General features: G+C 28.6%; 2 protein-coding genes across 2 annotated transcripts; one reads left to right on the top strand and one right to left on the bottom strand.

The window, feature by feature from the left end:
* Positions 1 to 7,042: 7,042 nt before the first annotated feature.
* On the bottom strand, positions 7,043 to 11,325 carry LOC113555216 (tRNA (uracil-5-)-methyltransferase homolog A-like). The gene is made up of 10 exons (XM_026959601.1): positions 11,083 to 11,325; positions 10,822 to 11,009; positions 10,559 to 10,729; positions 10,343 to 10,498; positions 9,892 to 10,102; positions 8,687 to 8,814; positions 8,337 to 8,593; positions 7,714 to 7,945; positions 7,414 to 7,612; positions 7,043 to 7,339 (listed from the first exon to the last, which is right to left on the bottom strand). Exons 1-10 carry the CDS (start codon positions 11,198 to 11,200, stop codon positions 7,113 to 7,115), a joined length of 1,887 nt encoding a protein of 628 aa, XP_026815402.1. The 5' UTR covers positions 11,201 to 11,325; the 3' UTR covers positions 7,043 to 7,112.
* Positions 11,326 to 13,468: 2,143 nt separating this feature from the next.
* LOC113555220 lies at positions 13,469 to 14,207 on the top strand. The gene is made up of 2 exons (XM_026959606.1): positions 13,469 to 13,827; positions 13,939 to 14,207. The coding sequence occupies exons 1-2, from the start codon at positions 13,746 to 13,748 to the stop codon at positions 14,151 to 14,153; spliced, it is 297 nt and encodes a 98-aa protein (XP_026815407.1). The 5' UTR covers positions 13,469 to 13,745; the 3' UTR covers positions 14,154 to 14,207.
* The last annotated feature ends 1,373 nt before the right edge of the window (positions 14,208 to 15,580 follow it).

The following is a 15,580-nucleotide window of genomic DNA, read 5'->3' as shown; positions in this document are numbered from 1 at the left end:
AAATATAGTAAATATATCACTACAAATACTATATGTATATATATATATATATATATAATACATATGTATATGTTCAAGTTGCTGAAAAGATAATTGAAAAGAAGCTGACACCTACCTATATAGTCCAGTTTTATCATATAGATAGTTTTAGAGAATTGAGATTTTTAAAACAACAAAGACATCAAAGACGTTTCTAGTTGAAGACAAAGTAGCCAAATAGGTATATATTACACTAGAGTGGGTAAAGCGAATTGAATAATTCTACTAGGTGATTATCGATCTGCTTTATCTTTTTATATTACCTTATCAACTTATTTTTTTTCCATTTCCACTACACTTCCTTCAAATGAGCCAAGCAACTGATCATAAATCTATTTAATCTGAAATGCTCAGTTATTTATAAGAGTTAAAATTGCACGCTCGTCGTTCACTGAACCATTCCGTTATTATTATTTTTTTACTCTAGAAACATTAGGATAAACTGTACTTATATGTTATAGAGTAATTTAAACTATTACCTACCTTTCTTTAAGTTATCGGTCTTAAAATTTTTTCTATTTGTTTTGGATATTGCCTACTTCCTATTTTAAGTAGAAGCTTAAAAAAATAGTCCTATTGAAGAATCATTTTTTAAATAAACTCTCATATTAGTTTTAAGAGATATGTACTTCATTTTTTTAATCAAAGTTATAAACGTGATGATTTAATATATGCTTTACATAATCTGCCAGTGTCTCTTGTATGACAGTTAATGTTTACTTAAGACCCTAATATTTCTAACAAATAAATCAATGAATTAAAGGTTTGTTATTTTTTAAATCCTTAAGTGTAAGATCAAAAGCTTGAACCCATCCCTATTGCACGACAGAGCTTTTATCCAAATGGATAAATTATTCGGTATTTGAATATTATTATGGTAATATATAATATGATGCCTAACTTACACAGTGGAAAATCAGACATTTATCAATTCTTGGTGCCAAATTTATTTATTTTAAGAAATAACGTCTTAAAATATCTGAATTTCAACCAATATTGTTACTGAACAAAACAAAAAGTAATAATAACTATATAAAATGTATTTTGCTTTAATTTGCTAAAAATAAAAAATGGTTTAAATATTTTTTGATAATATTATAAACACATCAAACAATAAGGTATTGACAATCCAATATTAACAAAAAAATTATCGTTTGTCGTGAGCCAACAAATCCTTGTTTTATTCGTTCTTTAAAATGTGAATCGCACAAAATGCATTGTTAGTGTGCACTTAAATTACGAAACAAAATAACTGTCAAAATTGCAAGCGATAGTGAAGAAACTACATTAATTCTCTATCAATCAGGATAAAACCATTTATTATGCATATAGATGGACATATTATTATATACAATATGTTTGTCTAAATTTATTGAAAAGTTCTGTAGATACCTAGTTTATACTTGTGTTTAAAAAACCTACACTGAGAAAATAAAAAAATTACTTACTCCATAACCAATTAAACACGAAAGGACAACTATTTTCTAAGGAATAAAATGCAATAGAATTTCTTAATTTTTTTCAACCTCTAAACAATCTTACTAATATCAAATATGAAATAATAAAAGCTCGGCGTTAATCGGTAATTATAATAGCATTGACTTCTATCTAGTGTCGACTTTTGATTTGTTATTTTTTTTTTTTAATAGTTATAATTACCTAATTTAAACATCGATATTGACATATTGTAATAATATATGCTGATGTATCATTGTTACAAACAAGCATACACATATAATAGATTAATAAATAACGGTCAGATTGTCGCGAGCAGAAAACGGGAGCCCTTAATATAATTAATCTTTGTCACTGACTAAGGGTATGATCCGTATTGTAAAGACACGTACTCACGTATTAAAAAATCGACACGTATTTGTAACGATACAGCGCAACTACGCATTGGCATTTTTATCGTGTATGCCGCCACAGAAAAGGTATATGGCCGAAAAAATATTTTTAAATATGTATGTTTCATAAGAACCTTACAGATTCACTGCAATTATTTTAGACAATTATATAACATCGCAGTGTTTCTATGGGACTTGAAATAGTATATTATTATATTATTATTATTATTACCTAATTGTTTCGTACAATACTTCTCAGTTTGTTTTCTACACGGTGAAGAACCCAATTACGGAACACGAATATAATTTACAGTACAGAATCACGAACCATGGTCAAATCCTCATTGGTTAATATTGTCCTGTTATGTTGTACGCTCGTGACGAACTCGGTCGGATTAGATTTGACCAAACAAATATCCGATGCACTCATGGCTACCATTGACAGGGAAATACAAACACTAATTGAATTGACACAGAAATACGGCAATGTTATGCCTCCTCGTCCCGGACAGCCTGCAGGAGCTGCCGAGTGTGACTGCAATTCGCAGATCGGCGAAATCCCGTCGATGGAATCGGTCGTAGCCTCGAGCCAGTCACCGGCGGAAATCGCGGTGGCAGATCTGTCGTCCGCTACCGCCGCGGTAATCATAGCGAACAATTCAGATGACGCGATGGAAACGGACGTCTCGCAGAGATTGACGCGGCTGGCGAACGCCATGCTGCCGCCAATACCCGTTGTCCGTGTGACCGACGCGTGGACCAAAATTCCCGCGATCCATGCCGTCCGATCGCAGCCACCCATACCGGTAGCCTATGCCCTCCGATCGCAGCCGCCCATACCGGTAGAACATGCCGTCCGATCGCAGCCGCTCATACCGGTAGAACATGCCGTCCGATCGCAGCCACCCATACCGGTAGCCTATGCCGTCCGATCGCAGTCAGCCATACGATGGCCCGTGACAGTGGTGGCGTGAACTTTTTTCCTATAAAGCAACTACCTTAAATAAGTACCCATTCAACAATATTTTCTCACATTTTAAATGATTTCTCAATAATATAATGTTAGGCACGCCTAATATCTACTTAGGTACGGGTGTTTTGTTGAGTGTGATTATGGGAATATAAGTTATAGTCTAACCGTCTAGATAGATACTGGAAATTGGAGTCATTGGGATACCCACCCCCATAGCTTTAGGGGCTTTTTTCCTACCTATAAAACATTGCTACTTTTGCCCCTGGGGCTCTTGCCCTAATTGCCCCCTTCCTTACACGGCTCTGCACCGGATTCAGTTCTTGAGGTTAGGTACAGTTTTCGGAGTACCGAATGAAGTCTTATTACACACAGTTTGCAGAATAATTACCAGTTCTACGCCTTTGCTCGGCGTCCGTAGTGCCAGCAATACTGGTTTCGGGAGTGACTACTGGCACACTTCTTTTTTTGTCAACCGAAAAAGCCGTAATTCACGGATTTCTGACGTCTTGTCAACGGAATCGACCGTCACGCCGGGCATCCAACACCGTCGGAAGCCGCAGTGGTAGACGTGTCCACGGTCAACGTAAATCTGACGGTAAAACTTAAAAATAAAATTAAGACTCTGTTTTAAGAGTCTATACACACAGCCGATTATTCATCGACGAGATTTCGGCGATCTTCGGCCACCCTCGAGAGCTCCTGTGCCGGTGGACGGTGTTATTGCCGACTACATGGACGCCGAGTTTTCGCAGTCGTCGGGCTATCTGGAATGAGGAGATAAAACATTGTCGTATTTCTGTGCAAAATCAATTACTGTTGTCTGTTTGTATTTCCTTGTCAATGCTAGCCATGAGTATATTGGAAATTTGTTTGGTCAAATCTAATGCGACCGAGTTCGTCACGAGCGTACAACATAACAGGACAAAATAAACCAATAAGGAGTTGACTATGGTTCGAAATGCTAAGTATACTATAGTCTATGCGTATAATACGTGGTTAGAACTTTTCTCAAATCAACCCATTGAAATATCTGCAATTCAGACTGATTGTACGAAGTTCACTGCTGCACTAGTTGTTTTTTAAAAATCCGAAGCAATTGATTTCACGTACCAAGTTTTCTTCATCTTGAACCTCTCTTTTTTTTTGCAAGTCATTTGGGTAATTTTTTTTTTTTTTTTTTGATACTGATATCACAGCGATTATATAATATTATATTAAATTAATCAATGTTAATAAGTCACGACAATATAGTTATTATTTTCATATTTTAATATTTTCTCGTTATCTATCCAGATGCCATTCACGGGAATCCTGGAAAAAAAGACCAAGGTAAAAAAGAACAATTTTTAAAAATATATTAATTGAATATTAAAGTTAAAAATGATCACTTACCTACTGCGCACATATTTACATGACCCGTATGATCATACGTAGAAATTATCTACATTGAACTCCTCAAAAACAGACGGTAGGTATTTTATTTCCTCCAATAAAATATATTTAAAAATATAAAAAAGGTATCTTTCATTCTTCGTGTTTATATCGAGATAGTATATTCATAAACCTAATATATTTTTAAATATTAAATACAATATATTAATTTAGTAATTAGTATAATATAGATTATAGAGTAAAATACATTTTTATTACAACAATGTACATTAAAATATAATTATTTTAGAGCTTTTTTATGACCAATTGAACAAATGTTACCAGCAATATGCAAAATGTTTTTTATATTATATATTTATATATTTATTACGCTTATATAATTAATAATAATAATTTGATACCTATCTACAAATTTTTTGGGAGATAATTATTTTATTTTATCAATTAATATATTTAAAATTTTTAAAAATTGTTCTGTTTTCCTTGGTCTTTTTTACCGATTATCCATTTAGATCATTACCGTCAAACAACAAAACACACACCACACACGCACATAAAATAAATAAAATATAATAAAAATGATATTTTGTCAACAAAAATTGTTTTTCGTTATTTTTTTTTTCATCATTTGAAAACGGGACATATGGCCTCCTTATTGTTTATACATTAAGTTCCGCTTAATGTGAATAATGTGATCACATTGGTCAGATCATTATGATTCTATTACCGGTTGATTCCATAAAACATTTTTTTTTATTGATGAGCTTATATTTAAGTGTATGTTTAAAGTCTAATATTAGATCAAAACAAAATAAATTTAAAATAAAGTAAAGAAACTATCTATTTTTGATTATACTTGAGAATCTACTAATTTCATTTTCATATTAGTCTGAAATTAAAATCCATATTCAGATAATATAATATATATATGATTTTTAATTATTTATAAATAAATAAATAATAATGTATATTGTACCTACTACCTATAACTTTTGAAACTAAAAAGTATCGTTTTTGACATATTTTTGAATAGCTCTTTTTAACTTTTTCAAACAATATTCTTGTTTCTTTTTAGTGAAGGTTTGAAATACCATTAAAACGATAGAATGTTCTTAAAAATTATTCAATTATCCGGTACTTGGTGAGTCTAATAAAAGGTTAATTTAACATTAGTAACCAGTACTTGACTTGGAAAAAAAGTAGTAGAGGTATCTACTCTATAGCTACTTTAAACAAGTAGCATCCCTATCATTTTAATATAACTCACATATCCACGGGGGTTCACTCTAGGAAGAAGGGGTACGCTATTGTATTCAAAAATTAGTTGAGGTACTCAGTCCACCTGCGTCCCCCCATCACCACAAGTCAATCACTGTTTGTAACATATAAACGGTTGATTCACTTGATTCCATAAACCAGTGATCACTTGGAAATGGAACTCACTGACTGTAGTATAAAATGTTTGTGTATATCAGTGTTGAGGTATCTACAGTATACTACGTATACGATATACCTACTAATATAATATTTTTGGTTGTGAATTTTTTTTCAAAGCAGGACACAAAACTCAAAAGCGGGACGTATGGTCACGTTATCAATGAACATTGAACAGTTAATGGACGGCCGAAAAACACAGCTTCAAGTGTCAGTTTTAAAAGCAGTGGTGTTTACAAAAGTTAACTTTAAAACGTCTTGTTCAGCATTTTACTCATTCCTGAAGTCATCACCAAACTTATTAAAAGCAAATTAGTTCAAACAAAAAATATACTAGTATTTAATTTTGTAATTATAAAATGAAAACATTTTGTTTATAATAAAAATAAGTTACTTACCTAATAAGTGTAATAAATTTATTTAATTGTTTGTCCTTTAAAATCAATATACTACATAACTTTGTTCATAATATTATTAAATTAAAAATATATGTCACTTTAATAATACTATACAAAATAACAAAAAAAAATTCAAATATATGTAAATGAAAAAATGTATAAATAAATTAGAGTATAATATGTATTTTTTTTGATTTGACTAATTTTTTGAAGTTTGATAGAAATTGTATAATACCAATTCTCAGCAAAGAATGTGTATCAGTGAAATGAATCTTTTCTGAACACTGCATAATTCACTAAGATAAATAGAATCATAATATTATCAAGTACAAAAAGATTAAACTGATATGTTTATCTGTAATATCTTCACAGACTTACAGTCATAACTAAGAAACAAAATTTTCACCACAATAAAATGAAAATGTTGGCTGTGAAACATCGTTTCTATTTTTTCAATATCAGAACTACAAAAAAAGTTAATCCAATTTGAAAAACACAAAAATAATAGATTTTGAAACAATAAAAACGTTTTTCGTATGAGTGATAACAAAAAAAAAAAAATGACATTTCACAGATTACGTTCTCAACTATATTTTATATTAGGTTTGAGTTTTAATTATTACTGCAGCCTGAGTGATACTAATTCACGCAACACAGTTTTTGCTATATTTTTACATTTGTAAGACAGATAGATAGAAGATAACACAATATGCAGGTTTATCATTCTTTTAAAGACCTCAGCCTGTTTGTGTTATAATATAATATTAATATGATATTATACAGACTTGATTTTTTGATTTTTAAAAAGGTTCTAAGTTTAAAAAATTTAACAAAACTAATATATTTTATTTTCATATTTCTATAAAAATAATAAAATTATAAAATTATTAATCAATAAAAAAAATTCATTAGTCAAAATTACCAGTGGACAGTTGAATAATATAATTAAATAGAAGGGCTAAATTTTTAAACATTTATTTTTTTTATAAATAAAGCAATTATAATTGATTTTTAGCCCACCAAAAAAATTTAATTTTCAAGTCGTTCAAAATACACTATTAGTTCACAATGTGGTGTTTGTGGAAACATATCAACAGGAACAGCTTTCACTGGTACAAATGGAGCACCTTGTTTGGTTTTAGATTCAGCCATAGACAATGATAAAAAGTTTTGCATAGCACCTTTAGGGTTACACGACATATATACTAATCGTTTCAAATGTGTCATCCTTCGTAGAAGCAAAATTGCTTTGTTATCTATAATGCATTAAGTTGAATAAGTAATTTAATAGTTTGTTATTAACAAAATATGAAGCCAGTGGCTTGCTTACGTAATCCTGCTCTGGGTGGATCAACTATTGCAACTACATCATTAGCGTTCTCTGGGTTCTGAAATTCACGTTTGTTCATTACTTCTTCAGCTTTTCCAGCAAAAAATATTGCATTTGTGATACCATTTTCAGTGGCATTTAATTTTGCCATATTAACTGCTTCTTCTTGAATTTCTACACCAATTACTTGAGCACAATCCTTAATAAAAAAATGATTTATGTTTAATTTGGTTAATATTTTAATAAATTCTATTTATTCAACCGTATAATATAAGAAATACAGATAAAATTTTATATTACCTTAGCTATAGATAGACCTATTGTACCAGAACCACAACAAACATCTAAAACTGTAGTTTGTAAATTAATAGAAGCTAGATCTTTAGCAGCATCAAACAATATTTCAGAAGCAGCTGTGTTAATTTGAAAAAACGATTCAGGTGAAATTCTCAACTTAAGACCTTTCACTTCTTCGATGATATATCCTTGTCCATGTAACAATTCTAAGGGAAATGAATTTCCTTCCCCAGCGCTAAAAAATATTTCATAATAAATTATAAAAATGATCTTAAATTACAAATATTATGTTGTAAATCAGAGATATTCAGTGGTGTTCCCATTAATTTTTTTGAGACTAAACTATATCATCAAATACGCAAGTATTATGGGTGTACTGCGTATACCCATAATATTGAAAAAAAATATTGAGAGTATACGACGTATATGTAGTCTACCCTATGGGAACACCCCTGGAGATATTTCTCTGAAATATTTTGAATGAGTTGATTTAATTTAAATAAGAACTTTAAATATTATATTTATAATTAATTTTTAGCTTGAAAGGTATAACAGTATTTTTAGAAAGGAGTTACTTCTAATGTTAACTTATGAATTCGGGTCAAAAGTAAATACTTATTTCTTACGCTCTTTTTTTTGCCTTTTGGAAGTAAAGAGAATCCACTTTACAATCAATTCCAGCCCCTTCAGTAAAATAACTGAAGATTAATTGTTTTAAAGAGTTTATGGCAGAGTCCTCCATGTTTTCTGTGTGAACTACACAAATTAACATCAATTGTCCAGTTTTTAGGCTCAGTCTTACAGTTAACTGACGCCAATGACCTGTATAATTTTCAGGATCAAATACAGGAACTTTAGAAGATCTGACTAAATCTTGAAAACACTAAATAATAAAAGTATTAGAAATTTGACCTTATTCCTATGTCCACTAAATAAAAATGAAAAATAAAAGAAAACAATTAAGATAAAAACTTACTTTAACAACATTTTTCATACGTTGAGGTACATTTAAAATATTATCAATAGGAGCAACACTAGTTTTTCCCTGGTTATAAGCACCAACACGAAAACCAACAATTGGTTCTTTGTTTTCTACATCCATACCTAAAATGATAATATATTATTTATAAATATTATTAAATGAATGATAATACAAAAATGGTTAATATTCACTATTTATAAAATTTAAAGGATAGATAATATATTGCCAGTATTTAAACATTAAACTAATTTCAAAAAAAATACTGTTAAACATCAAAATGATTTAAGAGCATAGTTGAAAATAATAACAATATTAAACTATTAATTAATAATTTAAAAATAACTATTAAACATTTTTTATTAGACATTAATTAACCAATTAATATATATTTTGTTGCATGTATACTTGGGACACAAATCATTTTTGATATCATAATACAAATGTAGTTCAGAACACAGGACCTTGTATATCTATGTTAACTTTAAAAAGACGCTCATGCTATACCTCTAAATATTGCTTTGTCTTACAAATACATAATATAGAAATCTATTTAACTCTGTTATGTTTCATATCAATGTGAATTGACCAAAACAAACAATGCTCATAATTCACTTAAAAATAAAATATGAAATAAACCTATGCAATTTACTAGTGAATATTATTAATTTTTTCATTTGATTACAAATCAATTAACTTTTATAATAAACATAAAAGAGTTAAATTGATTATTGAGAACGTACAATTTCCTGTTATGTACTTGAAAGACAGAGAAAACATGTCATGAACTCTTAATAAAAAATAGCAGTATGTTTTTTTATTCAGTTTTAAAGCAATAAACAATCATGTATTAAAAACTTTAAAGTTTAGTTAAAAAGTGGTTTGTCTTAATTTATTCTACACTTTTTTAGAGTTCTTAATTTTATTTAGAATCAACTACATATTACATAGAATATTTAACCATTAATGGGACAATATAAAGTTAACTATTATTCTTATCTAATAAAAAAAAACAACCAATTTATATTTATTACTTAACTCAAAATATTAATTCCCTAGTTAAGTATTATTTGAATATAATTAATAATTAATAATAATATTATTTGATACTGAAACACATTATTATATTACATTTATAGTTAGTCTTATTTATATAAATATATTTTATTAAATCTTATTTTATAGTATACCAAATACTTTACCTATAGTAAATTCACATTTATTTCTATAACCAACACATTTCTCTGAATCATTTTTAAGACTTTGTATTTCCAAAAGTTCACATGGAAGACCATTATTTAAATTTTGCTGTTTTTTTAACCAATCAAGTATACCTTGACCACACTTAATTCGTTTCAACCGTCTACTATAATCCATAAGAACATTTTTAATTGAATTAGTTTTTTGGATTAACTGAAACCAAAAAAATATACTTGATTATATTGATAAAATTATACAAAAATAAGAAATATAATTAAACTTATCCTTTTTAATTTTTACTCTAATAATTAACAAACAAAATGATTTAAAACAAGTGAATAATTTTGTTAAAAAATCAACAACTATAGCAATTTTTATTTTTTTTTTTTACAAATTTATAACATTAAATTTGTTATTTTTCAAATTAAATGTAGGTTGATTATTATCACTTACTTGCTCTTCATAAGATATGTTATATAGAGGTGTCACAGAACTTATCATCTGTTGTTCCGCGCCAATATTGTCCAATTTAATTTTCTTTAGCACTGAACAATCATCAAATTGTTCATTACGTTTTTTTACTAATGGATCAGGTACAGCTTTGGCATTCTAAAATGTTTTAAAATTAATAAAAAAAAATTAAAAATTATGCTTGTATAGAATACTTACACTAGCATCTAACTTTGTGTTTTTCCAATTATATCCATTTAAAACACTCAGAGCTGTATTTTTGTCTTCTTCAGAACGAAAACACATATAGAGCCACTTTCCATTACGGTTAGGGGTTTTAACTTTGGAGCAATTTAATTCCAACTTAACATTGATCAATTTCTTGAACTCCTGAAAATATTTTAAAAATAAAATACATTTTTATAATCAAATTTTGATCTTTAATATTCATATTTCATAAATTAGGTTTTTATAGTATTTACGGCAATTCCATAATGTTTTGGAAGGTTTCTTATTTCTATTTTATACTTTTCAGAAGTAAAATCATCCCGATCTAAATAAGCAAAAGGATCTTCTTTTACGACTGATTCAGATTTATTTTCTTTCTCTTCTGGATCTATTTCTCTGTCTTTATCCTCAGATTTTATTTGAATTTCTTCGGTTCCCGATTCTGAAAAACATTCTTTTTTTAACTAATTCTAATTCATTCCCTTTTTCTTCACATTTTATTTGAATTTCCTTACCTACTGATTCCGTTTGATTTTCTTTTTTTACCGGTAAGATTTCATTTACTTTTTCCTCAGATTGTATTTGAATTTCCTTAGTCTCTGAATCTAAATGATTATCAACATTCACTTCCATTGTGTTAATAGTAAATTATTTTTTATAAAAATGTACTGAGTGCCAAATTTTTGAAATTAATACAAATATAAATAAGGTTTTAAACTTTTAAAAATCAAATTCTATTTAAATATTAAAATATTTAATTTAATAAATTCAAATTGAAATTTTATAACCAAAGATAAAAAATTATCGTTATCACTATAAATTAAATTGATAATAATTCACGTGTTTTTGTTGTGATGTGTTTGCTTATAGCACAGACTTCTAGATTACACTAGATAAGAAACAGCTTAATCACGGTTATATTAAAGGTATATATCCACCTTGTCTATATAATTTATACATTGTATTGCTATTAGTGAAGCCTTTCGTGTATGAGTTCAAAGTTGATTGCTATCATTTGAGATGAGTGGGTTTTTTTTTTGTGCCTGTTTTAATTTTGTACACTATTTTTTTTTATTTCTTTGTGTTTAACTTTTAGTTTTTTCGAAATGTCGTTTCGTCCCGATGAAAAATTTGTACCCCAAGCAAAAAACACAATATACAGCGTGTATAAATTTTTTAAAGACTTATCCACGCACGAAGATAAGCCGGCATTGGCAGCTTATTGTCGACAATCTCAGAAGAGGACGGCTGAGGCTTGTGGGGTAAGTCTGAAAACTGTACAGCAAATATGTAATGAAAATGAAATTACTGAAAATCAAGCAGAAGTGTTAAATCCGGGAAGTTCCAATAGCCTTAATTTTCAATCACCAACAAATAATCACAATCGCGAGAAATGTGTCACTGAATTGGACGATTTTAACAATGAAATGGTCAGAAGAGTTATTCATAACTGTTATGACAAGGGCGAATTTCCAACGAGTTCTAAAATATTAGCGGCATTGTGCGAAAAAATAAATTACCAGGGGTCGAAATCGTCGTTGAAAATAATTTTAAAACAACTAAATTTTAAGTACAAAAAATGTAATGACGGTCGCAAATTTTTAATGGAACGGTCGGATACCGCAGCTGCGCGCGTTAAATTTCTTAGAAAAATGAACGAATTTCGTGGAAACGGTGATACCCGGCCGGTAGTCTACATAGGCGAAACGTGTGTTGATCTAAATTATACAGGTGGCCGTATTTTGCAAAATAGTAAAAACAAAAAGAGAGGTTCAAAATTATCTTCGGGCAAAGACAGTCGCCTCATCGTTTGCCACGCCGGATCTCCTTCCTTCGGATTCATCAAAGAATCGAAACTTATTTTTCGATGCGATTCCAGTAAAAAAGATTATCGTACTCAAATAAATGCAACAATTTTTAAAGATTGGTTTTCGCAAATGTTACATCATTTAGAAGAGCCAAGTATTATTGTGATGGATAACATATCGCATCACTCTTCGTTAATCGAGAACTATCCGACAATCAATAGTAAAAAAACAGATGTTCAACAGTGGTTACGAGAGAAAAATGTAGAATTTTCTCCTCTAGAATCGCTTGCCGAGTTACGGGAAAAAGTGAAAAGCGCAATACCGCGCGGAAAAAAGTATGTACTTGATGAACTAACATTCCAAATGGGTCACGAAGTAGTAAGGCTTCCCCCCTATCACTGTACGTACAATCCGACAGAACTCATTTTGGCTCGAGTTAAAGGCAGAGTGGCCGAAAAAAATTGTACTTTCAAAATTGGGGATGTCGAAGCACTTGTGCATAAAGAAATTGATGCAGTAACTCTGGACGATTGGGCCAAATATGGAGAAGATTGCGTTAAAATTCAGGAGGAAGATTTCCTTAGGGCGGGATTAATGGATGAGATATTAAAACCAATAATATTAACCTTTGATTCAGATGAAAGCAGTTTAAGCGAAAATGAAGACGACGATGAGGACTACTAAATTATTTAATTCGGAAAAATACGTTTTTTTTTTTTTTTGTAAATATTTTAATAATAGTTGTAAGTTTTATTATTTATTTAGTTTTTGAATGTACTTGCATGTATAATTGTGTAAAAAAATTAAAATATTCGTATTATTCATTTAATTTAAAATAATAAATAAATAATTAAATTAAAATACAGAAATATTTAGTGTTTAGTCTTTGTAACGACTTTGGACACGCGGGCTTTTTAAATTATTTTATGCAGGAAAGTAGTCATAGAAGCCCTATTGGAAATTTGCCACCGGGTGCGCGGCGGTCACCCGCCTAGTTTCGCTGTACATCACGGATAATAATAATAATAATAATAATCGTGGTACAACGTTACATTATTGTTATCACTATAAATTAAAATTGATAACAATTCACGTGTTTTTGTTGATTAAGAAAAAGAGAAGTCCGTGCTTACTATTCTTCACAGATATATAATATAATATATAAAATTTATTTTATATCTGTGCTATTCTTACTCTATAGTATTTACTATAAATTTCAATGCACGATTTGAGATAATCACAATCGTGATGACTTACTGTTAGCAAGATTATTGTTATCTTTAAAAAATCTTAAGTGTTTAATTTTTAGTACAAAAGCAACATTTTATTAAAAAGTTAATTAATTATTAGTGTTGGTTGTTTTATTCATTATGCCACAGGGAAAATTCAAAAATAAATCACAAGTCTCTTTTTCGAAGAAAAAGAAGAACGAACCAAACAAAAGTAGAAAAGGTAATTTTTCTCTTAACTATTTCATTAATAATTATTATTATTCTACATACCTATTATATATTTGTATACAAAGTTGCATTCCTATCTAATTGTATGCATTTTATTGTATAGCATGTCCAATGCCTTCAAAAAAACACAAATATGAAGAAGGTCAGCGGATTAAACGTATGATAAGTAAAAATGTAAACAAAATGGCTGAAGAGGATTTAAGATCATTGGCTATGGATAACAAGAAAGTGTTTCTTTCGAAAAAGAAGAAACAAGTTGCACAAACAGTTAAAGCTCCAGACCCTAAACCTAAACAAATCAAAGTTACCCAAAAATAGATTTCATGTATTTTAATATTATTATACAAAATATATAAAAAATTTTGTAAAACACATAATTTAATTTTCATTGTACTATTGAATAATAAAGTACATTTAAAATTGATAAAAATAATGTGTGGTTTTATTCATTTTTTTTATTTTTTATTAACATACCTAGTTTATAGCAATCACTGAGTATTGAATAATTAATAATCTTATAAACACACAAATACACAATAGATATTTTATTGAATATCAAATTCTAAGAAGTTTAGATATGTTTTGTTAAAGTTATTCATATATTTATAACACAATAACTCAAATCTTATGTAAACACAACACACTCTTCATAAATACATTTTCTATTAATATTAATCAACAAATTTTGAATATGACATGATAATGTATTAAATAGATGGAATAATACTAATACAAACATTTGGTAAACATTTCAAGGTAACTACAATTATTTACTTTTGAGTTAGACTAAAAAAAAAAATTGTCAAATCATAATTTATACTGTTTTGTTCACACATTTAAAATCAATTATATAATATAATAATTTGAGTTAAATATTATGATTTCTTAATCTACTTTATCCAATACATGGGTATTTTATTTTGTTATTAATATTAAGGATCAATGACAATGATCATTAGCCTAAGATAACAATAAATACTATTATATAGTAATATGTACGATACTAGACAAAACATGATGTATACAGTTTTTTATTTAAGTTTATTTGTTTGTATTGGCACAGGTAGGCACAGTATAGTTATATAAGGTGAGGAATGAGTGGCACAGTGGCGTTTAGTGGACTTTTTTAATTTGTTTAAATGTATGATGATCAAGAACACGTGAATTATGCAAATTATTTATTGAAGATGCTCTTATAGTTGTTATTCCTTAAGTTATGTTTATAAAATAGCTCAGTTGCAAAAAATATATATACTTAATATATAACATAATTATTTATTTAATATATAATTACATTAATGCAAGGGCATTTTGTGAAACTAAAAAAAAAATTGTTTAAACTTGATCTAAGTATATTTATTGAATTTTTGCTTTCTGTGTGTGCATATTATAGATAATTGATCTTTCCAGTAAATATACTGCAATTATATTGTGTTATAGTGACAATTTAGGTGTTGGCAGGATTAATTGGCTTAATAAAACGAAAAATTGGACCATTCCCTGTAAATAAAAAAAATTTACATAAATTATAGTCATTCAAACATAAAATAAGTACCTATGTTAGTCACTTATAGATGAGTACCTAGATATAGCATTTTGAACTTATTTTTTAATCTAGGTATATTTTCAATTATTAAACTGTATTTTTTTTTAGTAAATTCCTTTTAATGCTAATATAATTTTAACTTTTACTTACAATTTTAAAAGTATTATCAGTATTATACATTTATATAATATTTGATGGA

This window comes from Rhopalosiphum maidis, chromosome 2 (genome assembly GCF_003676215.2).
Source record: "Rhopalosiphum maidis isolate BTI-1 chromosome 2, ASM367621v3, whole genome shotgun sequence".
In the NCBI taxonomy this organism is placed as follows: domain Eukaryota; kingdom Metazoa; phylum Arthropoda; class Insecta; order Hemiptera; family Aphididae; genus Rhopalosiphum; species Rhopalosiphum maidis.
The sequence above is the reverse complement of the archived record's forward strand: the minus strand, read 5'-3'. Positions and strand labels throughout refer to the sequence as shown.

What these genes read in the sequence shown, in the direction of transcription:
- LOC113555216 (XM_026959601.1), bottom strand. Translation starts at nt 11,200, where the DNA reads ATGGAAGTGAATGTTGATAATCATTTAGATTCAGAGACTAAGGAAATT. An exon ending in TAAATGTGAATTTACTATAG is followed by an intron (nt 8,815 to 9,891) that starts GTAAAGTATTTG and finishes TTATCATTTTAG; the next exon opens with GTATGGATGTAGAAAACAAA. An exon ending in CAAAAGGCAAAAAAAAGAGC is followed by an intron (nt 7,946 to 8,336) that starts GTAAGAAATAAG and finishes AATATTTTTTAG; the next exon opens with CGCTGGGGAAGGAAATTCAT.
- LOC113555220 (XM_026959606.1), top strand. Translation starts at nt 13,746, where the DNA reads ATGCCACAGGGAAAATTCAAAAATAAATCACAAGTCTCTTTTTCGAAG. An exon ending in ACCAAACAAAAGTAGAAAAG is followed by an intron (nt 13,828 to 13,938) that starts GTAATTTTTCTC and finishes TTTATTGTATAG; the next exon opens with CATGTCCAATGCCTTCAAAA.